Raw genomic sequence first — 26,146 nt, forward strand, 5'->3', positions numbered from 1 at the left:
CATTTAATTTTCATTTTAGCCTTTAAAACAATTTCAGTCCAATGGTCCTGGGCTTCGGTACAATGTTAGCTGGCGGCAGAAGGATGGAGATGATGAATGGACATCTGTTGTAGTTGCAAATGTATCTAGGTATATTGTGTCTGGTACACCAACATTTACTCCATATGAGATAAAAGTACAGGGATTAAATGATCTGGGACCTGCACCTGAACCTACAACAGCCATTGGATATTCTGGGGAAGACTGTAAGTTTCTTATGATGACTTAATTTATTTTTTGACAGAAATGTTATTTTGGGGGTTATGCATTAAAACTATCATCCTAAAGCTTTAGTAGTCATAATACAGAGAGTCCCCAACTTGCAAACGATTCATAGTTAAGAACGGGGGTGAGACAACAGAAAGTGAGAGAAATCTATCCCATGGAAAGGAAATTCAATCTTGAGATATTAATTATGGGCAAAAGGTGTCTCCACTTAAGCTATATCGCCAATCCTTGTTTCTACAACAAGCGAATTTTTTTCAAAATCCAATTATCACAGTCAGGTAAAATCTTCTGAAAAGGACCCAGATAGCAAAACAAACACCACATGGCTGTTAACCCTATATGTCTATGGCTGGAGTTACATTTAAAAATGTATGTGTTCTGACTCTCATACAAATTCATTTTAAGAAGAAACCTACAGAGCCTATCTTGTTCTTAACTTGGTAATGTCCTGTACTGTAGTAATAAAAATTAATATTAATCGATATACTTTATCAATATTAATATTAAATTAGCAGTAGTAGAAGAAGAAGAAGAAAAATTAGTACAGCAGTCTAAATTTAACATTACTGCTTCATACGCACAGAATCAAAATAGTACAAAAAGCTAAACCTATTTTTTTACACACAAGGCAAAACGTCTTTCCACTTTCTTGACAGTAAGATAAAATGATTGTAAATTTTAAGAAAATGTGATGCCCCTTCTTGGCATTCAATATCTGATGCTTGAAGCAACCACCTCGCCCTGGGTAATGGCAATACTGGATGACTTCAAGCAAGCTCTAACATGAGATTTTTAAATTTCTCCCTAACAGTACCTATGGTTGCTCCAGGAAATTTGCAGGTACAAGTTGTGAACAGCACATTAGCAAAAGTTCAGTGGGATCCAGTAGCACAAAAGTACATCCGAGGCCATCTTCAGGGATACAAAGTAAGCTAACTATAGAAGATATTTAAATAATATTTCTTCTTCTTTGTTCTGCATCTAAGAGCTATGACTTATATTCTTTTTGCCTGTAGAGTAGATAAAATGTGACACACTCCACGTCTCAATAATATTATAAATGAAGCTAGCAAGTAATAACAAATCTTACTTTATTTAGTATGTGCCACTGCATCACTTGCTGTAAATCAGTTGAAATAAACATAGTCCTCATTTGTTTCAATATGTCTCTTTTAAGTTTAAGTCTTGGTTCAGCCACCAAATTAGCCTGTGTCAAACATAACATCTACGCATGCCTGTAGATAATACAATAGCACAAGCCTAGAAAAGCTCTAGTGTAAATGTTTATCTATTTTTAGATTTACTACTGGAAGGTGAAAAGCCTATCTGGAAGAATTAAGAAGCATATAGAAAAAAGGACATTGACTTTTAGTGGAAACAAGACACATGGAATGGTGCCAGGGCTGGAGCCTTATAGTTCTTACAAACTGAATGTCAGAGTACTTAACGGGAAGGGAGAAGGACCACCAACTCCTGATGAAACCTTTAAAACCCCTGAAGGAGGTATGCAACGAGATGACTCAACTCGAAATTTGTCATTGTTGAAAGTATGTTACCTGAAATTTTCACTAATGTAAAGAAAATAGTATATGTAGAGAAAAACAAAATACCATATTTCATCGCATAATAGTCACACTTTGTATCTCTTTTTTGTTGGAATATTACATGGTGAAATATGATAATACTATCTGTAATCTTAAGCATGGTTAGAAGTAGACCCATGAAATCAGTGATGTATTTGAGTAAACAACGATACATGTAGTGCAGGCATCCTCAAACTGTGGCCTTCCAGCTGTTTAGGCCTTCAACTCCTAGAATTCCTGACAATTGAACAAGCTTGGTAGGGTTTCTGGGAGTTGGAGGCCCAAATAGCAGGAGGGCCGCAGTTTGAGGATGCCTGATGTAGTGTATGGGTCAAAGTAATCTGAACCAGACAAAGTAATAACTATAAGTAAACACTTAGACCATTTATAATATCTTTTATAATATTTAATTTTAGTTCTTTTTTATTACTATTTTTAAATGTGTCCTGTTGTTTTTTGAAGTTCCCAGTGCACCCTCCTTTTTGAAGATTACTAATCCAAATCTGGATTCTCTCACTCTGGAATGGGGCCCACCTTCTCATCCAAACGGTGTTCTGGTAGGGTATACCCTAAAGTTTCAACCAAGTAAGTAAATAGCTTTTAAAAACAACTATGTCAAGTGCATGCTTATTAAATAGTTAATAATACCATTTGAGATGTATTGGTATTACACATGAGGAATTGCTGGGTTTTTTAAAAAAATGTGTAATGTTAGGTCTTTGGAAACCTCTCTTATATTCTTCTTGTGCATGCTTTCTGCCTCATTTTTGTAGAAGTCTGGTTGCCCAGCATCTCCCTGTAAATGCTAAGAAACAATCTCCTAATTCTTTCTATACCTCTACTATCAAAAAGGCCATGGCCGTTCTGATATAATCCACCAGAGTAAACAATTTATCTCTAGGAAAGGTCCTTCTGCAGCAAACTAATTCTGCTCTCCACAGTGGACTTGACTAAATTGATCTTGATGACTGCATTGCTTGAAGGTGCAAAAACCATTTCATTCTATGTGTCACAAACTTTCTTCCCGCCTCATACAAAAGTACATCCTTCCTTTTCCATGTTAATATAAACTGTAGTCATCCAGGAGGTTAGGGGATCATGTCTTCATGTTGTATGCATGTTTGAGTCTCATCCTTTTGGTTAGTTTCCAACTAGAGTAGACCTATTCAACCATCGTTGAATGGTGAGTCTGTATTAGGTAAATCCCGTTGATTGAATTGGAAGGATTCAGGCCATGAAAGTTTATGTTTTAGTGGGCAATATCCTAGTATCAAAACCTGAATTCTAATATCTTGTCCCAACATGTTTATTATAGTTTCGACAAGTTTATCATGGACCTCAGGCTCAAATGTATATAGTGCATTTTGACATAATGTATTCCAAAATAGACATTAAGTAACTGTTTTTTGTGTTTACTATGTTATAATAACAGTTAACAGCACACACGACTTAGGCCGCTTGGAAGAGATCAGTATTCCAGCTAATGAGACCAGCTTGGCATTAAGCAACTTAAATTACAGCACTCGATACAAGTTTTACCTCTATGCACAAACATCAGTTGGATCTGGAAATCAAATAACAGAGGAGGCAGTAACAATTATGGATGAAGGTAAGATGGGTATGTATAAAGATGGTCCACAAATTTGAATTATTATGCAAAATTTTATCGGAAGTGAATTTTCCTACTTTTATTAGCAAGTTTAAACTGAAATATTTGTGTACCCCGATCTTAATATCTAGAAAAATTGCACATACTCATTCAACTAAACAAAAAAAAAAAACCTTTGAATTTACTAAAACAATATTTTTGCCACTTCAAACTAATTCTACTAATGAAGCTCAAAAAACAACTTTCCAGACTGAGATTTGAGAACAGGGACATGAAATCCACTTGGAAATGGTGTATGGCTATTGTTCAAGTGACTAGTGTGAAAGAATGTTCCTTCTTTCCTCTTGCCCAGTGGAAACAATTCATCAAACTATCACAATTTACTCTGATTTTGGATTTCAGCATTTTTATTTTCTGCCTATGATATGAGGTGCTTCAGTATGTAGACTGGGTGGAAGATGATACTGATCCACTCTGAACTGTGTAATCCAACGTTTTCCAATCTATAGCCTTCAGACGTGTTGGAGGAGAATCTCAACATCTGTACTGATGTTCTAACTAACAATAAGAGGACTAGTCCTCAACGTTTGGAAGGCCTTATTTGAGGAACAATGGGATAATCTAACATGGATACTGTCTATTATTCACTGCAGTGCATGCACTCTAGCTGTTGCTTTTCAGTATCCACCACAATGTGAGTCCTTTTCAACCTGCGGCTCTCCAGATGTTCTGGACTTCAGTTCCCAGAATTCCTGACCATTGAACAGGCTGGCTAGGGCTTCTGGGAATTGGAGGCACGAACATCTGGAGAGCTGCAGGTTGAAGGTCCCAGGTTTACAAAAGAGCAGTAGGGAACAATCAAAATTGCAGAAATCCAAGGCTGAAAGCCAGAAAGTAGCTGTTAACAAGTTTGTGCTCTTAAATACTAACTGAAAATAATAATTTCAGTTAACTTTGTCATTTATTTAATAAATTCCATCTGTCTTTACGAAGGACCCACATCCAAAAATACATATGGTATTTTAAAGTAATAATAATAACAACAACAACAACAACAACAAAGAACAAGCTTTCTGGACTTAAAAAGAAGGAGGGGGCACACCTTTTAATAAAGAGCACTTGGCAACCCTAAGTGATATGCTGTAAACAACTGTAACAGAGCATCATCCTATCACAGGTCAGGCTTTGATGTCATGAGTATATTCATATTAATTCTCCTTAAAAGTAACTTTCTAAACTTATTACAATATATGGCCAAGAGCACAGAAAGCTACTATCTGGGCTTATTATTTTTTGATTGTTTAGAAAGATTTGGTAAGGTACTCCCATGTTCATATACCTGCACCTGCTTACAAAGTATTAATTTTAAAAATCTATGGATATCACAGCAGAGACAGAACCAATCAATGAACGTTCCATAGCACAGCAAAATATCAAATTAGCTGTTAAAGCATTTTAGTAGAATTTTTAGTACCATTTTTAAAAAGAACATTGTACTAAAAATCTTTAAACTGGCAAAAACAAATAAGAAAACAAAAACTAGGAGGTAGTTAGACTCAATCATACCTGGATTGACCAATTTAAAAGCATCATAATATTTGAACATTTTTCATACCAAGGATTTTTATTTTTGTGTAGTGTGATGCTTCTATTTGAGTCTAATCAAAAACAGATTGTATTGATTACAGTGGAAATTATACCCAGAGGATTTCAGAGATGAAATTTACTGTGCAGTAGTACAATATAATCAAGTTTACACAATATTTCTTGTTATATAAGTAAGATGAATGCATGAATATTAACATAAGCTTTTGCTTTTAAACTGATATTTAATATGAGTGGGTGCTTAATTTCCTATTCCCTCTTTCCAAGAATTGCTGTCTAACTGCATGCTTTTGTGGTTTAATAGAAAAATGTAGATGTGTGCTATGTGTGTCTGTATTTCCTTTTGTTGTATCTAATTATAGTGTGTCTTCCTATGTTTTAATGCTGGTATTTTTCCAATTTATATAGGTCCTGGTGAAGGTAAATAAAACAGAAAATTGTGTTGTTTTGTGGGGTAGGCTGAGAGCTTTTCAATTGGTGCCTTGGAAGATCCTTGAACTGATAAAAGGAGGTTTTTTATCAGGCATTTATCATTTTCTCTAACATGGTGTGTCCTATATTGGTCTGAAAAGTAGAGGTATACATGCTTTATACCTTACCCAATAAAATGATCATTAGTTATTTAGGCTATGATGAAGAAGACCAAATGATACTATGGGAAATGACTCTTTTCTTTATGGCCGATACTTATTTCAAATAGCAGTGAACATTGTATGAAAGCTGAAAGAGGTTTGCAGGTTTCTTCTCTGACACTCTGATGGTATCATAATTCCCTTTGCTAAGTGTGAAATAGTAGAAACAACCCATTGCATAATGCATGAGATTCAGTGCCACCTGCCTATTGGTAGTCCTAAGCTTTCTGGAGTATGACTGCCCTCTAAAGGAAAAACAAAGTGTGGGGTTCAATTAATTATTACTGTATAGTATATATATTTGAAGAATTGCTTTGGTTCCTTTCCTCTCGCTGATATTTTGCCCAAGGTATTGTTTGGCTAATTTGCACTAAAGTAATGCCTTTCCTTATAAATAGCAGGTTCTAATGAAAAGGCACATAATGCCATAATCTGTAATACAAACCAGCTCCACAAACCATATACATGTACAGTTTGAATAATGTTTTCAAGTATCTAGAAAGCTGTTCAGCACTCTATTGAATGGCACATTTATGATGTAGAATTATTTCTGAGGATTGTTCCTCTTAATCTGTTGTTGATCAGTTCTACTATTTATCCAGTAACATAGGTATGCAAGTCTACTTACACATACCTACATGCTGTGTAGCATACATCCTGTGTAGCATACAGTTACCACTGAGAATTTCATATACAGCTAGAAAGTAGAACTCTGTGCGAAAACAAATAGGTGTTATTAAAGCTCAATTTTGTTAACACTTCACCCATTTTCTCAGATGGTTAGTTATCTTGGTTGTTAGCCTGAAGGTTCAGTGGGCATATAGCTTACAAATTAGAACAGAAGACAAATGCTAGCATAAGCCAGTCACTTTATTATCCAGCCCACAGGCATTTACACTCCTAGTAAAATGATGATTTCATGTGTTAACAAATATATGATATCCAATTGTTTTCCTGCAACTTGCACAATTTTATGGATCCATTCTATTATCAATTGACAGCTATTTACAAGTTGGGTTGTTGTAGGTTTTTCGGGTTATATGGCCATGTTCTAGAGGCATTCTCTCCTGACATTTCGCCTGCATCTATGGCAAGCATCCTCAGAGGTTGTGAGGTCTCTTGGAACTAGGAAAAATTGGGTTTATATATCTGTGGATGTCCAGGGTGGGACAAAGAACTCTTGTCTGATGGAGCTAGGTGTGAATGTTTCAACTGGTCACCTTGATTAGCATTTGATACCCTGGCAGTTTTTTGGTGTGGCTTGTTAGTGCCTGGGGGAATCTTTTGTTGAGGGCTGATTAGCTGTCCCTGATTGTTTCCTCTCTGGAATTTCCCTGTGTTTGAGTGTTGTTTTGCTGCTATAATTTTAGAGTTTTTTTTTAATACTGGCAGCCAGATTTTGTTCATTTACATGGTTTCCTCCTTTCTGTTGAAATTGTCCACATACTTAGGGATTTCAATGGCTTCTCTGTGTGGCCTGACATGGTGGTTGTTAGAGTGGTCTAGCATTTCTGTGTTCTCAAATAATATGCTGTATCCAGGTCGGTTCATCAGATGCACTGCTATGGCTGACTTCTCTGGTTGAAGTAGTCTGCAGTGCCTTTCATGTTCCTTGATCTTTTGATATAAACCTACTCTTAATAAACTGTTACTGAAAGTAATGAAAACGGAGTTAGTTGTGAATGTTTTCCTGAGAGCATCACTATACATAATTTCCTTGAAATAAGTCCCATGGAAGTTATTAGTGGTTACTGTAAGGTGAATTTGGATAGCGTTGCAATGAACAATTGTATTTGCATTGTAGAACTATTGCAGCATGAAACCACTTCAACTGCCATGACCAATGCTGTGGTATTATAGAAGTTTATTTTATTTTATTTTATTTTATTTATTTATTTATTTATTTTATTTACTTTATTTATATACCACTTTTCTCAGCCCTCAGGCAAGTTGCGGTTTTATAAAGTCATCAGCCTTCTGTGCTAAAAATAGCTGGTGCCTCACCAAGCTATAACTCTGGGATTTCATAACATTTAATATTTTCTGCCAAGAAAAGATATGATAGTTGGATTAATGAGATCATTAAGATGGTTATAGGAAAGAAAAATAATTTGACCAAGAAGGAAATATAGTTATTTAGCTTCATTCATGTTGAAAGGAAGTATACAAGTCATGTCTAGATTCAAATTGAGATATATCTTTTACAATCATGGCAATCAGAAACCAGTTCATAAAAGAAATATTGGCTGATACTCTAAATCAGGCATGGGCAAAGTAAAGCCCATGGGCCAGATGTGGCCCCCTGGGTGCTTACTACAGGCCCTCCTCATTTTCTCTGTCCTCTTGGCAGAAGGACACAGTAGCTTGCCGCAAGCATGCCAGGAGGATGGCTTGAGGAAGGCACACAGTGACTGAGAGCCCCCAAGAGCATTTTCACCTGCCACCTGTCTTGCCCTTCTTCTGGCGTAATGCCAAGAGGACAGCCTGAGGATTGAGGGAGGAGAATCGGGACAGTTTCAATGTGGTCCCAAGGCTAAAAGGTTTGCCCATGCCTGCTCTAAATGGAAAATGTTAACCAGATATTTCAAATTGAAAATGTTCATCATCCCCTCCTTTCCCCTCTCCATTCTCCGATTGCCTTTGCACCCTGGCCAACATTCCAGTAAATAAGCAACAGCCACCAGTCATTTTGTGGTTGATGGTCGTTGCTATGGTGAGAACAAGAGAGAAGCTCTGGAGCATCCTATGACTTTTTAAACACAGTTTAAGGCTGCATTAAGCAGCCTTAGCCTGTATTAAGTTGATTGAGCTCTGCATGCCATGTAGACACCACGGAGCAAATTTGTGCCCCCCTTTCGGGGTTGTGTCTGTGTAGATGTTCCCTAAATAAAATGTGATGCTATGGTGTAGAACCTTTATCATTTTTAATTTCTAAGAATGCCTGTGGGGCTCATATATTCTTGAGGGTGAAAAGATGACATTGAAACTTGCATTCAAAAATGTCCAAAAGCTACCTTTTGCATTTTCTAATACCCAAGAAGATGAGCCTTTCTCTGAATCTTATTTCCTGTTTAGCCCTCATTCATTTCACTGGGAGTGTTATTTGTTTCATACCATTTTATGACATCTCAAGGGAATTCATTTTAAAATGGCCAACTGATCATAGAAAAGTATTAAACTGTATTTTCTTCCCAGTTCTTCAACTACTCTTTCCCTCCCCTACTCTATTGATTGTCTCAGTCTGTCTTGACTTTAGCAAGAATTTCAGCAAAGTTTCCTGTAACCTTGTTGACAAGTTGATAACATGTTGGCTAGACAATGCTACTGTTAGGTAGATTTGTGACTGGTAAAGACCATATGCAAAAGCTTATTAATATATTTCTGCCGATTTGGAGGAGAGTGTAGTGTCCTGACGCCAGTGTTGTTAGATAGCTTTATTAATTACTCAGAAGAATAGAGTCAGATGCTTTCCAAACTGGGATAAATGAGTAACTTCACAGCAGACACAAATAAGCATTGATATGGTTTTGACAAGGTTCAGAACTTAACCAAAATCAAGAAAATGAATTTCTAAAGAGAAATATGAAGTTTTGTAAATATTTAAGAAAACTCAGATGCACAAGACTAGAACAGATTAAAAATGCAGGGAAGGCTATCCTCACAAAGGTTCAACAATGGAAGTGATTGGGAATACATTTTATATTATGGTTGAGATCGCTCTTTCTCCCATTTTTAAATAGTATTGCAGATCCGGTTCCTGAGATAATCTCATTGTAGGACTCGATATGAGACCGTAATACCCTTTTCTGAATAGGCTGTAACTCTTTCTAGGACAGATTTTTAAAGAAAAACCAATACTGTATTAGAAACAAAAATTTATTTTGCAGGCTAAGAAATGTTATAATGATATGTTCAGCTAAGTGTACTCATTTGGTACAGTCTTTTCCAACATCATTTTGGCTCAGCCATTTGGTGGTCAAATTTATAACCTGTCTGTCCATTCTGCACCATGTTCAAAAATGTAATAATGAATGTAATGTGCATTGCACCTCCAGGGTGAGGCAGCATAGCATAACTTCCTTTTTTCAAAACTTAATAAAATCCATTGTATGAATCAGATTTTATAATGTGGGCGCATACCTAAAGTTTTGTTTTACGTAGTTTTGACGATCAAATTAGGTAGGTGATGTCCCCCATTCTCCATACACTGAGTAATCCGATTTCTGGCGTTTGTCATGACTCTTGCCAGCATAGCAGGTGTTACGTTGGCAATTTCTTCCTGGATGTTGGTCTTCAAATCTTGCAGGGTCCTTGGACGGTTCACATAAATACCGGATTTCAAAAAACCTCATAGAAAAAAATCACAAGGGGCCAAATCTGGAGAGCGGGCCGGCCACTACAAATCTGCTCGAAAAGTAGGCCTCAACGGCAAAAGCACTGTGCCAACGCATGATGGCGACTGAATTGTGCCAGGACAAAACTTTATACTCCTGCCTCTCAAACGAGACCACTAGTGCTCCCCTACATCTTCAACCGACTGAATGGCGTGCATTTTAAAAAAGGAAGTTATGCTGCCTTACCCTGTTTTTATAGATATTTTTATCTATGGGAGTGGTGAGGGATAACATGATTGGTCTTTCAGGGTAGCTTGTAAAGTATAACAGTGACTTTTATGCTCCTCTTTCCTTTTATAATTTGTTTTCCTATTGTATCAAGTACAATGTGCATGGATATTCATGCATGCATGTATTGTTTTCTTAATGTAGAAGATGGTACTGTGATGTTTAAAACTTTTTATTATGCAAAAATATTTTACTCTTTGTTTTCTTCTTTCCTGCATTGTCTGATGAAGGATATTCAGAGAACCTTTTTGAAACCTCCCCTGTCATGCTCACTGTACCTTTAACATTTTATAAGGGTATTACTATTTATTTTATCCATATAAGTGCCATGGAAACAGCTGAGATGTTACATTCCACAAAAAGAAACAACATGAAAGACGTTCTGGAATGTACAAGATAACACAAAACTAGGAAATCATTATGCCTGCATGTCTCTCTGTCTTTTCCATAAACATGTAGAATTAAATCTAATTTTCAGATATAATTTTTAAGAATTGGCTTATTTTCAGTCTCTAGTTCATAAAATACCATACATACCTATTCCTGTTTATGTGGGCATGCCCATTTAATTTGATGAGATATATTCTCAAAGGATTTTCAAAGTTCCATGTATAAATAGATCACATGCCAGCATGCTAATTACCACAGTTTAATAGACTGTGAAGTTGTCCACTGTGTTTGAACAGACTAGCAACATTTGTCCATTGCTTGTCTACCAATTTTAGAATTGCTAATTTTCCAGCAATTCGAGAGTGGGACAGACCTCAGGGAATTACCTTGTCTCTGTTACAAGGCAGGGTCCTCTTTCCAAAATAAAACATTATAAGCTCAAACTAGTATTAACAAACTGTAGAAGATGTCTTTTTTCAGAAGTCAAAATAGTCTGTCACTCTTGTTTTGTTTTTTGCTAATTTACACCAGTACTACTCAAAGCAGTGGCTCACAGACCAGTGCCCATTCAAGGACTATCACCTGCCAGTCCTCAGTGACTTTCCAGGAAACTTTGCAAATAAGAAAAATAGCATAGCATTGATATGGTACTAGTTCTTGGCACATGATGGCAGCTTTTGAAATAACTCAAGAAGCACTTATCTACATTACCACACTCAATTGCTATGTAGAAAGTAGGGCAACTAATATTGATCTTCAAGAAACTTTTCAGTGCTACTGAACGTAGGTGGTTTGTTCCTCTCCTCGGTTACCCTAAAGCAGTTCAATTTCAGTGTGTTTAGCATGGATCTCAACACTTTCTAACTTGAATCAAACATTTTCTAAGCAAAAAGGTGTGAGATGCTCAGACTTCAGAATTTTCCAGTTTGTCATTGGGATGTCGTTCTTTGGTTATTTCATTTTTGCAATTATTTTTTTTTAAATCAATGTTTTGCACACAGTGAGTGAGTTTACGAAGTTTTGCATGTTTTCAACCTTACAAAAAAAATTACACAAAAAATGTTTGGTTCTTGCAAATGTGCAAGTTTTCATGCTGTCCTACAAAAATGAAAAAAGTCTCATGATTTTTTTTCACTAGGGTAACACTCCTTTTCAACAAAAATGAGAAAATATTATTTCCATCCCTAGTTGTCAGAAGACAGCAGGCATGGTTTAGTAGTTTGAACAGTGGGCTATCACTCTGGAGACCATGGGTTCAAATCCCCACTCAGGCATGAAACCCCACATGATCTTTCACATGTCACACTCTCTTAGCCTCAGTGAAAAGCTAATAAACTTTACCAACCTCACTCATAAACCTTACCAAAAACAACTCTTCATAATAAGTCAAACAGATTTGAAGGCACATAAGAATAAGATTGTCAGAAAGAATGATCTTGGAAGTTAATGAATGTGCCACATACCTTAATTATTAAACAATAAAACACAGGGCAGGAAGAAAATGTTATGGTTACTCAAACAAATGGACAAAAACAAGTATAAGAACTCTATGCAGCGTTTGTCAAGACAGAATACTCAATACTAAACTCAAACTTACTTTGACAAATTCTTGGATACTAATACATTGAAATTTTACTCCCCTTCCCCCAACTATAGTATCTCAGCACATTAATAGAGTCACTTTCTATTTCAGTAATCACAGGAGTCATCAAATCTGCAAAGATTTCAAAACAAACATTTCAACATAGCTTCTTGTTCCACATCAAAGCCTTTTAACCTCATGACTACCTCTCTCTTTAGGAAATAATGAAGGGCAGTTTTACATATTTGTTGTATATATTTGATTTTCCTGCATGGCAGGACCAGATGGCCTTTGTGGTCTCTTCCTACTCTGATTCTATGATTTTGTGTGTTCATAGCATCTCCACGTAGAGTACTCCAAATGTAATACTCTCTTCAGCAATTTCATTTTCTTAGGGTCTGTTTCTCTTCCATACCATAATTAAAGTACTTTATAAGTCTGAGGATATTTTCCCCTATCCAAACTATCATCTGAAGTAAAAGAGCACCACAGTCTTGATATGTGTAATTTTCTAGCACTCAGAATTGTAGAGTTCCTCTTCCTGTTTTGATTGTTCTTATCGTGGGAGCAAAGATATCCCCTCTGCTTGATGGGAACTAGAATATATTTGCAAAGTTTATCAGGCTGATAAGATTACTACTCAGTATATTCAAAGAGTTAGGAAGCTACTCATCCATGGAATCCACACCCAAAGCTGTAACCTGGAGATATAAATACATATATCTACTGGATATTACTACTGACTCTAATGTCACTTTTGACATGAGTCAGAAATTTGAACCATTCTGGTTTTCACAGTCATCAGGTTTTTCTACTTCCTTGAAAATTGCCCAGCTCTCAGTGCTCCAGTAAAAGGGAAACTATGTATATTCCCTTTTTTAGTAGTTCCAGGTTGGGACAGTTTGCTGCTAGGTCAATATACTGTACCAAAACATGTCAGTTGTATTCTATAAAGTCCATGAACATTTGCAGTAATTTCTTTGGAATTCTATGAAAGGTTCTTTCCCACCACATTTGCCTTCTTTGTTACTCATTGTCTTATATTAATTACAGTGCATTGTGGCCATTCAATTTTATTATCTTAATAGTCTAATTTATAATTGATAGTAGGGGTTTATCTAGAGTCAGCCTGGAAGCTAAGGGGAAGCTCCTCCTCTTGGTTCAATTTGCAAAAGTGCTGTGCCTGGTAACCAAGAGGAGGCGCTTTCTCTGAATTACAGATCGCCCCTTCCGAGAATCTCTGTAAATGGGAATTCACGGTAAGTGCAGACATTTCCTTTTCTCCACATGATAAAAAAAAACCCTTTAACTTAAGTTTCAGGTTAATGGCATGGTTAAAAATGAAATGTAATGGATGCTTTTCATATGCTCTGTTTTCTTGTGTATTCAGTGCTACATGCCTATCCAAGGATCAAAAATGTTGCTGCTGCTGAGACCTCTGCCAATCTGACTTGGGAATATGAGGGTCCAGTTCATGAGAACATTTATATTGAATATGGTGTGACAAGCAGTAAGAAGAAATTTCATTGAATTCTTCTAAATACTCTAAAATATTTTTAAATATTGTAATAATAATAAGCAGTTCAATGTTGACATTATTCAAAAAACAATTTTTATAAGGACAACATTTTTTAAAAAATGAATCACTAGGTCATACAGCTTTTTTTTGCATTAATACTACTTCATAGTCTAAAATAGGGATGGAATGTTTTTCAAAAATGTTTGAAAAAGGTAGGTTTTGTCAATGATAAGAATATGAATTCTGGATTCATATTCTTTATTTGCACAAATTCTAATCTTCACATGTGAGGACTTATTGTGCATAGTCTAAAATAGCTATTTTAATTTCCATATAGTACCTTAAGATGTGATATTGATTGCATCCTGTCACTGCACGCATACTCCTAGTAATGTCTCATTTGAAGGAGTACACATGAAAAGTCTGTAGGTGTGGACACAGCCTTTTAAAAGAGATTAAATACCCACTGACATTTCTTGGCTGAGGGAGAAATAGCAGGAAGTGATAGAATCAATCTATCAAAAGAAGCAGATCAGTCTAATTTTTACCCTAGTTTTGAATGGCACACTTCCTCAGCTGTTAGACTGGCAAATGGAAGAGCTAATGCTGACCCTATTGAAACCATTTCACCTGAAAACCTACAAAACATAATGTCTCTTAAAATATACTTTAGATCAGGACTTCTTAAATTTTTCCATTCGGGACCCCTTTCAGCCCAATATTTTTTTACCCAACCCCAGATATATAAAATAGGTATAAACTCGAAGATTTGCTCATAAAAAAATCACCATTTGCAAGGCTTCCCTAAACATGCTAATATTTATTTTTATGAAGTACAGCTAAAGAATCTTCTGCAGATACCACTGTTAGCAATGCACAACAGATTTGTATAAATGTCTATAACAGTCACAAGATGGTGTCCAGAAGTGTTTTACTGTTGCAATTTTTGGGACCAAAACATTGAGCTAATGGGACCCCATTTGGGGTTGCGAGCCATGGTTTAAGAAGAAATGCTTTAGACTATTGTACATTGGAAATTCAGTTATTAATGCCAAATACAATTAACCTGTTGCATCAAAGAAATTAGATAGATGCTAATTTTCTATTCTAGGCTGGGTCTACTATGGTTAGGTATTTTTATACCATCAAATTTATTGGTGATAACTTTATTCAAATTGAAAGCAGAATTCCTTCAGTTTTGATATTTTCTTTATAGTAGAAGTTTCTATTTGTTTAACTCACACAAGATCTGCAATTATAGCACTGCTAGCCCCCAGTCATAGAGCCCCTAGTGGCATAGCAGGTTAAACCCCTGATCTGCTGAACTTGCTGACCGAAAGGTTGGTGGTTCTAATCCGAGGAGCGGGGTGAGCTCCCACGATTAGCCGCAGCTTCTGCCAACCTGGCAGTTTGAAAACATGCAAGTGTGAGTAGATCAATAGGCACTGCTCCAGTATCGCTCCATGCAGTCATTCCAGCCACATGACCTTGGAGGCATCTATGGACAATACTGGCTCTTCGGCTTAGAAATGGAGATGAGCATTACCCGCAGAGTCGGACATGACTATACTTAATGTCAAGGGGAAATCTGTACCTTAATTTATCCCCCAGCTAAATCTAACTTTGAAGTAACTACGTGTAGCATTGCATTCCAGTGGTAATATAAAAAAAAAGGTGTTTCGGCAGAAAAGTACAGTTGGTTAATTGAGTCACATGACCTTCTTCTATAAGTGAGTAGCTTCACTTTGTTTGATTAATAGTGAAAAAATAAAGGTATAAAGAAAATATTCCATCAATAGAAAATGCAATCATCAATCGTTAGGGTTACTTGGAAATTACTTTCCAAGAAACAAAATGGTGATCCATCTGTTGAACAGTTGTCACCCCAATTGTAAATAAGTTGGTATTTCACATCAGATGAAGAACAAGATAGTAGTTAACGTGTACTATCAAGATATTGCATATTAAGAAACTATAGTGAAGTTTTTTTAACTCAAAAGAAGTCTATACTTTCAAACACAAATGTCAGTGAAAAATGCTAACTTGAATTTAAGAGTGAATTCAAATACTCCAATATGTTGTGTTCCTAAAAATTTTATAGGCAAAGAAGAATTGAAAAAAGAACATGTTAATGGTTCCCGGAACTTCTTTATGTTAAAAGGATTAACACCAGGAACATCATATAAAGTCCGGGTTGGTGCTGAGGGTCTTTCTGGTGTTAAAAGTTCAGAGACTGTGTTTGAGACAGGTCCAGGTGAGGCACACCATGCCAGTTCTGCCTTGCATACAGAATTGTAATGTGTTAAGTGCTGAATCTTTGATCTGGTGCTGTGTTGGGTCACAATATTTTCATTTCTTCTCTGCATCATAAAATAGAGCTAAAATGAGTGTCTTCATAGTCACACCAACACATCTTTAGTATGCTCCATGTGATTATCTTCTGGTCAGTTTTCTTTGTCTCTTTGCCATTTGTTGTAAAAATATACTTTTCTCATGCCTGCTTTTGTTGGGCTCTCTTGATACATTTTGTTTTACATTCTTTGCTCAATGTAACAAAGAATAGTTTTAGAAAGCAGTCTTAATTCTGACTGAATTCTTAAAGGTGTCTTCTTAAAGGTCACCTATCGTTGGGCCAAAATGCCACAGAAGTAAAATGCCAACAGATCACAGAAGAATTGCCTTACCATGTTAGGAGGTAATAGAAACTGGAAGGTAAAAAGGAGTCAGTGGAAAATCTTTGCTCCCTTCTTCTATTGGATATCTGTTTCTTTTGCCGGTGAGAGGAGAACAGCTGTTCTCTGGATCAAGAGTTGTAGTCATCACCACTAGTATTGAAAAGTAAATAACTGAGATGGAGAGATGATCGTAGCACAAACTTTCTTCTTGTCCTACCTCACATGTTAGTATTTCTGGTTGCATTGAATTATAACTTGGAAAAGTTGTACCCAAGCTACATTAAAAAAAATCCTCAAATTGTTATGATGTGTGTAGTTAAAAATATCTGCACAAATTGTTTGTGGGAAAAGAAGCAAGTAACACAATTTCTGGGTTAGAGGTGGTAATGTTTTGTTATTTTTTAAATTATAACTCTATAGAAAACATTAAAACTTGCTTATAGTTGACTTAAAATATTAAGTGTGTGGATGATTCTTAAAAAAATATAAGTAGTTACAATAAAGTAACATGCTCTCGATACTATATTGTGAACTGAATGTTCAAATGTTATATACACCATATAGTATTTTTTCAAGTGCATTTTGGTTCAAGATCTAGCTGCTTGTGCCATCTAGAGTAGAAGCACTGAATCACTTGAGATTTATGTATCAGTGTTCAGCTAATTGTTCAGTGAGTCAGTGCAGTTAGATTTTGGTCTGTAGTATTCATAACTTTCTATATAGTAGTAAAATAAAATCTAGGTCACAGCAAAATACCTTTTGTATGCAACTTACTGCAAAAGTCAATTACACCCCCCCCCCGCCCGTGTTATGACAGAGATGGTGCACATCTGACATTGGGCATCACATTTCTACAAAATACCTAGTTGTACCAAAAGAATCCAAAACCAGGTAGCTTTCCCAGAACTCATGGTGCCAGAGTAACCAGTAGATTAAATATGGGACCCTTCCTGGGAAAAAAAGGTTGTATAGGCTGTAAGTGATATAGTCAGCACTATGGGACATGCAGCACAAGTTCAACATGGCTGGATATGTTATTTAATAGTGCTCCATTTATAATTCTTGGTGTCCTTTTACAAAATCAAGATGAAGAAGAGTGGAGAAATTGTTTAGTTTTTCTATGTCTCTAAATTAGTAAATTAAAAAAAGGCAAACAGGAAATATAGTGGGTAGTCAAGTTGTGTGTGGCTCTGGGCTATTGAAAATGCTCAGAACATTTTGTTCTGAGATTTTTGACTTTATTTTTCTGGGAAAGCCAGAAAACCAACCTATACAAAAGCAAATGTACAGAATGTTGGTAAGATTGCTGTGTGTCTCAAATTAACAACTGAATTATTGATTTGGGATATTAGACTGAATCTATAGTGTTCCTTCTGTGAGCAGAAGGACTGAAAGTCAACTTTTTTCTGTGTCAGGAGTGACTTGAGAAACTGCAAGTTGCTTCTGGTGTGAGAGAATTGGCTTTCTGCAAGGCTGTTGCCCAAGAACAACTGAAGCTCCTGCTGTCAATCGAGAGACAATTTCCCCCAATACTCCATGGCCCATCACCACTTCCCACTCTGTTATGGAACCCTTTAAACTAACATTTAAGAGCATGGAGAATAGCATAGGATTTTTTTAAAAAAATGTTATATTCCATCTTCCCAAGAGAGTTTTTTTTTCAAGAGAGCATTACTATATCCTTAGATTCAGTTTCACAATACATGTGGCATCTAAAAAGACTTCTATCCAATATTTTCATTCATTCATTGTAAATGCAGAGACAGAGTCATATAATTCACCTTTGCCTAGCAGCTTCAGTATTCACAAGAGAGAAAATGTTATCTTCTCAAAACAAATAATTTGTATTGTACAATAAAATTAAGGTAAAAACCAAGATTTAGGAACCTATACTACTTTGCAGAATATATAGTAATCCAAATTCCAGAAGCTGCATTCGTAAGTGAATTACTTTGCTTTATATATATTTAATATGTGTTATGCATGGATTGTTTTACTTTGTTGGCATGAGATTTCATAATCCACTTGAATGTTAAATGTCTGTGTGTCTTCCTATAATGTTTGACACAAAATTTTAATTACTTATAACTGCATGTTTGCAAAAAAGATCCACCCTGTTCTCTCTAACCCATCAAGAAAATAAAAGTTGCTAGTAATTTAGGAGAATACAGAACATATACGTAATTAATGAATTGTTATTTATGTCATTATTTATGTTTGTCTTTAAGGTTCCGTTTGGGGATTTTATATAAAAGGGGGGTACATGCCTTGGAATTATATGTTATCTTTATTGGAAAACACGGTAATGTCTGAGGAAGTAATAAATTGTTGTTCTGTTTTCTTTATACAAAAAGAAGTCATATAGGCACACCAGATGCCTGAGTACAACACCAACTGACTGATTTTATATGAGCAAGTGTGACTAGCTCATCTAATTGTATAATTTAATTGATACTAAACTTCCTTTCAAATGTGTTCCTGCTTTCTTTCTATACATATGTATGGACCGAAGTACCCTCCCCTGAATTTTGTATTACTGAAATGTCAGTCACTACCACCTACATGCTTGGATATCTATTAACTAGTCTAGAATCCAATAAAAGGAAAAAGTTCTACAATTTTTATATTTTGCAAATGCTAAATCAGGCAAATGTCTAAAATTCAATAATATGAAGAACTTTGTTCAAAATCCTTTTGAAAAGCAAATACTCTTAGACATTACATCTTTATCATGAAATTATCTGTAATAGTGGTGAAAATAATTGAATAATGAATTGGTATGAATAAAATGTTTCTAATTCAATGGATAGATATTTTGTATAAGAAGCAATAACTAATAATTCTTATTTTCCATTTCCTAGCAAAGGCAAGTCGGCAAGTGGACATTGCTACTCAAGGATGGTTCATTGGTCTTATGTGTGCAGTTGCTCTTCTCATCTTGATTTTGCTGATTGTTTGTTTCATACGGAGGAATAAAGGAGGAAAGTATCCGGGTGAGCAACAGCCTTGGAAGTCCAGGCAGATCATCAAACCTTTTATAGAAACATCCAGCCACACCTTCATGGAGACATTTTGCATTAGTAATGACCCATTTCTGTTAGCTGCTGTAAAGAAATGTGAAAGTTAACATACAAAGATTTCTCTTTTTAAAAGATGTTATCTTACCTTTTTATTGGTTGAGTTTCCACAACGCATGAACAACTTAAAACATATGAGCATTATTCTCTACAATATGTTCTGTCAGATCACAATTAATCGCAGTATTTGCAGCACTCAGAGGCAAGGTGGGCAGAGTGTCCAATAAATCCTGCAGATACTAATTTTGAAATAGAAGGTTTGTTGATTGTAGCTGAATGTATGGGACCAGATACCAATATCAAGAATCAGAGTGTAATTCATGGTAGATCATTGCGCTACCAGCCTGACTGCTGGAGGGAGCTGGGATGACAGGATCCAGGATTCCACCTGGACATAAGCCACTGTATGATGCTTCTGCCACCTGATACTGTACTGCCCCCTCCCTTCCCATCATCCCATCATCATCATCTGAAGTCTTTTTAAAAGGGCCTCATTTTCCATGGTACTCAAGCCAAAACGTTACTTAATCCTGTCCCGTATCATCACCAAAGTCATGACAAATGATTAGAGGTACAGTCATAATATCTACTGGAGTTTTTTAGATGCTGTGTGCCACTTTGAATCCCATGATGGGAGAAAGGCAGGATAATAAATAAATAAACTGTCCTTAATCCAGCCCACAATCCATACTGGCTGGGGCGGGGAGTGGGGTACTCTAATGCCAGTGTACGGAGTTGATCCAGAACAAATGGTTTTAAGCTGGTCTAGTCGAACTCACTGAAAAGTTCCTCAGTCAGGTTGACCTCCCAAGCCACACCTCTGTGATCTGCCAATCTGGGTCCTGGTTGGCTGTTACATCTAACCATATCATGAGCCCCTCTGGGATGAAGAAACTGGCATCCAGCACAGTTTCCCCCATTGTGCACTCCTGCTCTTACAGAAACTTGGGAACAAACAGAGCAGCTATTGAATATGGTTTCCGTTATTGTTGGGTTGCTCCAGACATAGGCATGCTTAAAATAAACCTAGTGGAATCAATAATTGAAGTTAGTTATCATTACATTAAATATCACTGATTTCATTAGGTCCACTGCAAGTATGTCCAGGTCTAGATGCTAAACATCTGTTAAGTTTTACTTAAATATTAATTTGTCTGTTTAAGTGAAAGAGAAGGAAGATGCTCATGGTGATCCAGAAATTCAGCCTATGAAAGAAGATGATGGAACACTTGGCGAATACAGGTAAACAACTATATTTATACTTATTGGTCAGATCAGCATGGAGTTGAAATAGACTGTTGTTGTGCCCCGTTTAGAAATATTAACTATTAAGTCAGGCAATAGTATCAGAAACTTAGCTTCATCAAACATGATGACACATAAAAAGTAAAGACATTATATTGCTTTTGTGGGCAAATATATTGATATAGGAACATGTATAGCTGCCATAGATTCTTAGTTATAAACTCTGTTCAGATGTTTTAAAATGCATTTTATGGAAGAGGATAAGGGTGCATACTTTAGCACCACCCCTTTGCTCACAGCCTTCTCATGTTGTTTTTGGAGATCTGAAGTTAAACTGTAAACATGTTCAGATATATATATATATTCAGCTAAGTTAAAAAAAAACCTAAATTATTCAACCTTATCCATTTAAATGCACTTATAGTTCTGTTGTAGGTTGTCTCCATTATCAAAACAACTTTGTGGATAGAGGAGCTGGGCATGGAATACAACTTCCCCACAACACCCAAATAGTAGAATTTTGTAACATAGGGCTTTGTGGCAACATACCTAGAAAGATAATCCATCTTTCATTTAATTTGTAAGAATTATTCTGTGCATGAAGTAGATGAAGCAAAGCACAACACAACTGAAGTCACAGAACAACACATTCTTTGCTATAGAAATGTGAACAGGCTTGTTCCCACACAGCTGCTAAATAGCTTTCTGACTGAACAATCCTCTAAATATTTACTCAGAAAGGTAGTTTTCAGTTTATTGGAACTTGCCCTTAGGTAAGTAAACAAGGATTGGCGCCTAGGTGGGGTATATTAGATCTATATGTTATGGTCAACCAATGTAAAAATAGATCCAAATTGCAGTATTGACATCTCAATACTTAAACAAATTTGGATTTGGAGTTTGCTTCATTCATATCACAAATATATGTGCTTCTAATTTTTTATTGTAATTATGAGATTATGCATGTGTTTTTGTTCCAGTTATACTTTAATCTTACTGCCTTACTCCATTCAAAAGAGAAGTAAAGCAGAATGTATAAGTGTCCTGAGTTAAATCCAGGCTCTTTGTGTGTGTGTGTGTACAGACTGCAGTGATGCTCAGGTTTTCCTTTTTCTTTCTTTCTTTTTTTGCCTTGGTAGCATCATCATCAGATCTAGACAAAATCTTGGCATCTTGCTTGATTGTAGAATTTTTTTAAAAAAATTAACTGATATAGATGCATGTCATAGTTCATGAAATAAGAAGTAATATGACCTAATATTAGCCGTGATTTGTTATTGTCAGTTAACCATTTTTTAAAAACCAACAAAAATTAGCTTGCTTTACAAAACCACAAATACTTAATGTTTAAGCTAGTGAATGTATAGAAGTAGGCATGTAATGTAATTTAAATTAACTTTTGTTTGTTTGAAGCCATTGTGTTGACATGAAACAAGAAAGTGCTTTTTTCTTGAAAGATGAGTGCTGTGTGTTTTGTTTTTATGTTGCTTTATATATTAATATATATTTATTTCAATGTGGTGTGCTTTTAAAGACTTTATTTTTTTAATTTGTAATATATAAAATGTTCATATTTTATTTCAGTGCAATTATTTGTATATTGTACAATTCTGAATGCCTTGGCATAGCTCCAGCATTTGGTTAACCTTTCTATTTTATTGTTGTTGTAAAACATTAATAATTATGCAAGCTATGTATGAGCTAATACCATTGACCTAGAGCAATCAATTAGTGACAGAACTATTCAAAAAAAATTATTCAAAAGCAACCTCTACCTGTTATACCTTTTTGTTCCTGACTGTTATCCAAAAATTATGGTATGCCAATCCTTTAGTGATATGTGTGGGCTGTATGATTTAGATTTAGATGTGATTGTCAGTTCATATGGGATCTAACACAGGATTTTTGTATACGTCTTGAGCAAACTAGCATGTCAATTTGTGAAATCACCTATTCCATTGTCAGTTGATTTGTCTAAAGTGTATAATTGCATGAACCTGAATACCTGATGTATTATTTAAAAATCACACATCTAATCCATTTTTGCTAAAACTTTTGTTTAGACATGTGTTACTCTGCCATTCATCAGATTTGGGATCTGTTTCTTTTCTCTTTAGAGACAGGGCAGATGCAAGCAAATATGTTATTTATAAAATATGAGCTTGTGCCTTCTGTGCAGTTTACCATTGCTACAGTCAATCAGTTCTGTGCTTCATATTCTCACAGGAAATTTTAAACTATGATAAAGTATGTTTTTGAGAGAAACTTGTTTTCTCCATTTCCCCCAAAAGAATTTGAGCATTTTGAACTTTTTTCCATTACTTCAGGTCCATGTCAACAAATTTCCTGAAACAGATCCCGCCTTTACCAAAACAGTGTCTATGTGGTCTGAGAGAACGAATTTTTCCAGAAGGTCAGGAGATAAATCCTCCAGCATCTCATCAAAAACCTCTTATAGGAAAGTCAGGCAGTCTGCAGAGCATTTAAAGGTTAAATCCTTTCCCCCTTTGCTCTGTCATAGAAAAAATATGTCAACTGAATGGCAATCTGAGGGTGTTTCTAGGCATGGCACTCTACAACAACAAATAGCTGAATGGGATGAAGGGTCAGATTCTCAGGTAGGAGAGCATTCCCCATATCACCAAATGTCCATCAACCCCCCCCCCCCCATCCTCCCTACAACGGAGGTGCAACCATACAGTAGACCTCAGCCCAGATTCAGAAGACAACCACAGATCCCATATTCAGAAGATAAGACCTTCTGCTGCTGTTAGTACTACTGGTTGCCCAAACTCTGTCAAACGTTTGCTAATAAGGTCTGTTGCGTTGCCTAGAATTATTACAGTTGCGAAGGATGTGAACAACAGTAATGTGGCTTCCACAGAACAAAATGGACCTTCTTCAGTAATAAATTCTGAGTCATTAGTGACACTGAAGTTTTCCCTGAAATAACTAGGCATCAGTCACAAATGTCAGTATCTCATGCAATCAATATTTTAAAAGAACTTGGAGTTCCTGCTGGAAAAAAATCCACGTTTCAGAAAGATTTGGTAAATAAAATACCTTCTGAAGATGGTGAAATATCATTTGATTTGCCATTAGAAATAGGGGAGGATGGTGAGTTTGTACGTAAATTTAAAATGCAGAATCAAAATTACTTATTTGGGCATATTAAAAAAGAACTAAGGTTAAAACGAAATAAATGCAGGCAGTCTTCAGATGAGGACAAAATAGCTTGCATCCTTCCTGTCCATTTAGCAGTAAAAAAAGGCTAGTCCATAGGATCTGGAAGAAGCCCAATGTAAAACATGTAGCTCCAGCAATCATGCACAAACTCTATCCTCCTCTAGTTGATGAAACTTTACTATGGAGGACTTTACCCAAAGCAGATACTGCACTTGTAATGGGAAATGCTAAATCATGCAGCTGTGGCCTTGATGGTTCTTCCCTCAATGATCCAATTGATAGAAAATGTTAGGCTACAATCAAGAGATCATATTGTTTAGCTGCAACCCAGCTTAGAATCTCCCTTTATACTGCATATGCTGCTAATGCTTTATTAGGCTGCCTGGAAAAGGAGAAAGTAGTAAGAAGCGATACAATGAGCTCATCTTCAAGCAAGAGGAGGACACACAGTCTATGTAGAACTGCGGCTAATTTTATCTATGATGCAGTCCAGGACTTTCTCAGTCTCACAGTTAAAAACATAGCAAGTCTCTCAGAAGCAAGGCAAGCTGTTCGGTTACGTAGTTGGCCATTAAACCTAGACATGAAACATAAACTGTTATCCTTGCCTTATTCTGGCAAGATTTTATTCGGGAACTGTGTGGAAGAAGTTTTAAAGGATTTGGTCCATAAGAAATCATCCTATCAGTGGAAAAGAAAAAAAACACTATTCAAGTTCCTTACTTTGCTATCCCCATAGATATCGCATTTCACATAAATTTTCATGTAGAGATAGAGATTTAAGGTCCTTGTACCATATGAAAAGGTGTGGCATTCAAAGAAATCACAAAGGAGACTTCTGACTTAAATCTTTTCAGAAAGCAAAATGGCTACCATGCTCTTTCATACCTTCAATAGTGAAAACTGGATTGTAAGTAACACAAGAACCTAGATGGTTGTCTTTCACTTCTGCATTACTAATAATAAGGGTTAATTTTGGGTCATCTGGACCTAACTGTGAAAAAATTGCTTCAGTTAATTAAAAAATGTGTAAGACAACTCTTTTTAAAGATGCGCCCTAAAATTCAGGAAATATTTGTGGACTAGGGAAAATATATCTCGTGTTTTAAAAATGCAGAGATTTGTTAGTCCTAGTTGAGACTGAGTGCCATAAAATGGCCCAGTGGGCCTTTCTTATTTATGCCTTTCTTATTTATTTATTTATGACCCATTAATCTAGAATGTACTTTCCATTCCACTGCAATGGGCAGTCACTGCTTTCTAGTTTCAGTGGGAAAATGATACATTTTGTCAACTGAATGTATTACTATTGAATTGTTTTCCATGTCATGCAGGGAGAATGTATTGGGTTTTATGTATTGTCGAAGGCTTTCATGGCCGGAATCACTGGGTTGTTGTAGGTTTTTTCGGGCTATATGGCCATGTTCTAAAGGCATTCTCCTGATGTTTCGCCTGCATCTATGGCAAGCATCCTCAGAGGTAGGGAGGATACCTCTAAGGATGCTTGCCATAGATGCAGGCAAAACGTCAGGAGAGAATGCCTTTAGAACATGGCCATATAGCCTGAAAAAACCTACAACCCAGTATTGGGTTTTGTTGGTGACTGCACTGTTTAGTGGATACATACACACAGGCACACACACAGACACAGTTCTACATTTTGTTTGATCTTTGCATCTGTCTGCCCCTGAAGTAAAAAAGATGATTAGCAGGGAATAAACTGTAATTGAAAGATGTAGTGGAGTTTACTGTGAATGAGTAAAACCGTTTTTCTTTTAATTTCATTTATTTATACTGTATTTCTTGAATTTGTTTCAGTTCATATAAACCCTTATGGTCACTTTCTCACTTTGTCATGTATTTCATCCTCTTTAAGTTTGCTATTTTCTTCATAAAACCATACAATAAGAAAATATTGAACATAGAAAAAGACTTTTAAGATTCCATAATATAACCTAAAATTGTATTTAGTTCTGTTTCTTCTTGAAAACAAGTTTCTTTATAATTCTTTCTTAATTTTCTAGTTTAACAATGGTTTTATGTCTACAGATAGCAAATACCATTGTAGCCCTCTCATCCCACAATAAAATCCATATATTCTGAAGCCCATAGTTACCATTGCAGTTATCACTATATTGATTACTGAAATTTTGA

The 26,146-nt window shown here is 35.9% G+C and overlaps 1 protein-coding gene and 1 pseudogene across 24 annotated transcripts in view; both read left to right on the top strand.

Annotated features, from left to right (window-relative positions):
* Positions 1 to 26,146, top strand: part of NRCAM (neuronal cell adhesion molecule) — a 174,681-nt gene that overhangs the window by 137,599 nt on the left and 10,936 nt on the right. For 9 of the 24 annotated variants that reach the window (XR_009631600.2, XM_060777603.2, XM_060777608.2 and 6 more), the window contains 10 exons: positions 20 to 245; positions 1,079 to 1,194; positions 1,566 to 1,770; positions 2,313 to 2,435; positions 3,283 to 3,468; positions 10,549 to 10,614; positions 13,681 to 13,800; positions 15,911 to 16,063; positions 19,346 to 19,477; positions 20,725 to 20,803. Coding sequence is in view for 23 of the 24 variants with exons in the window: in XM_060777603.2 (XP_060633586.2) it covers positions 20 to 245; positions 1,079 to 1,194; positions 1,566 to 1,770; positions 2,313 to 2,435; positions 3,283 to 3,468; positions 10,549 to 10,614; positions 13,681 to 13,800; positions 15,911 to 16,063; positions 19,346 to 19,477; positions 20,725 to 20,803 (1,406 nt within the window). In the remaining variant the exon portion in view is untranslated. The remainder of the gene's footprint in view (positions 1 to 19; positions 246 to 1,078; positions 1,195 to 1,565; positions 1,771 to 2,312; positions 2,436 to 3,282; positions 3,469 to 10,548; positions 10,615 to 13,680; positions 13,801 to 15,910; positions 16,064 to 19,345; positions 19,478 to 20,724; positions 20,804 to 26,146) is intronic. The other 15 variants (XM_060777617.2, XM_060777620.2, XM_060777622.2 and 12 more) reach the window with 5 other exon arrangements.
* LOC132776236 (uncharacterized) lies at positions 20,812 to 25,172 on the top strand (annotated as a pseudogene).

Source organism: Anolis sagrei, chromosome 5 (assembly GCF_037176765.1).
Source record: "Anolis sagrei isolate rAnoSag1 chromosome 5, rAnoSag1.mat, whole genome shotgun sequence".
NCBI classification, from domain to species: Eukaryota; Metazoa; Chordata; class Lepidosauria; order Squamata; family Dactyloidae; genus Anolis; species Anolis sagrei.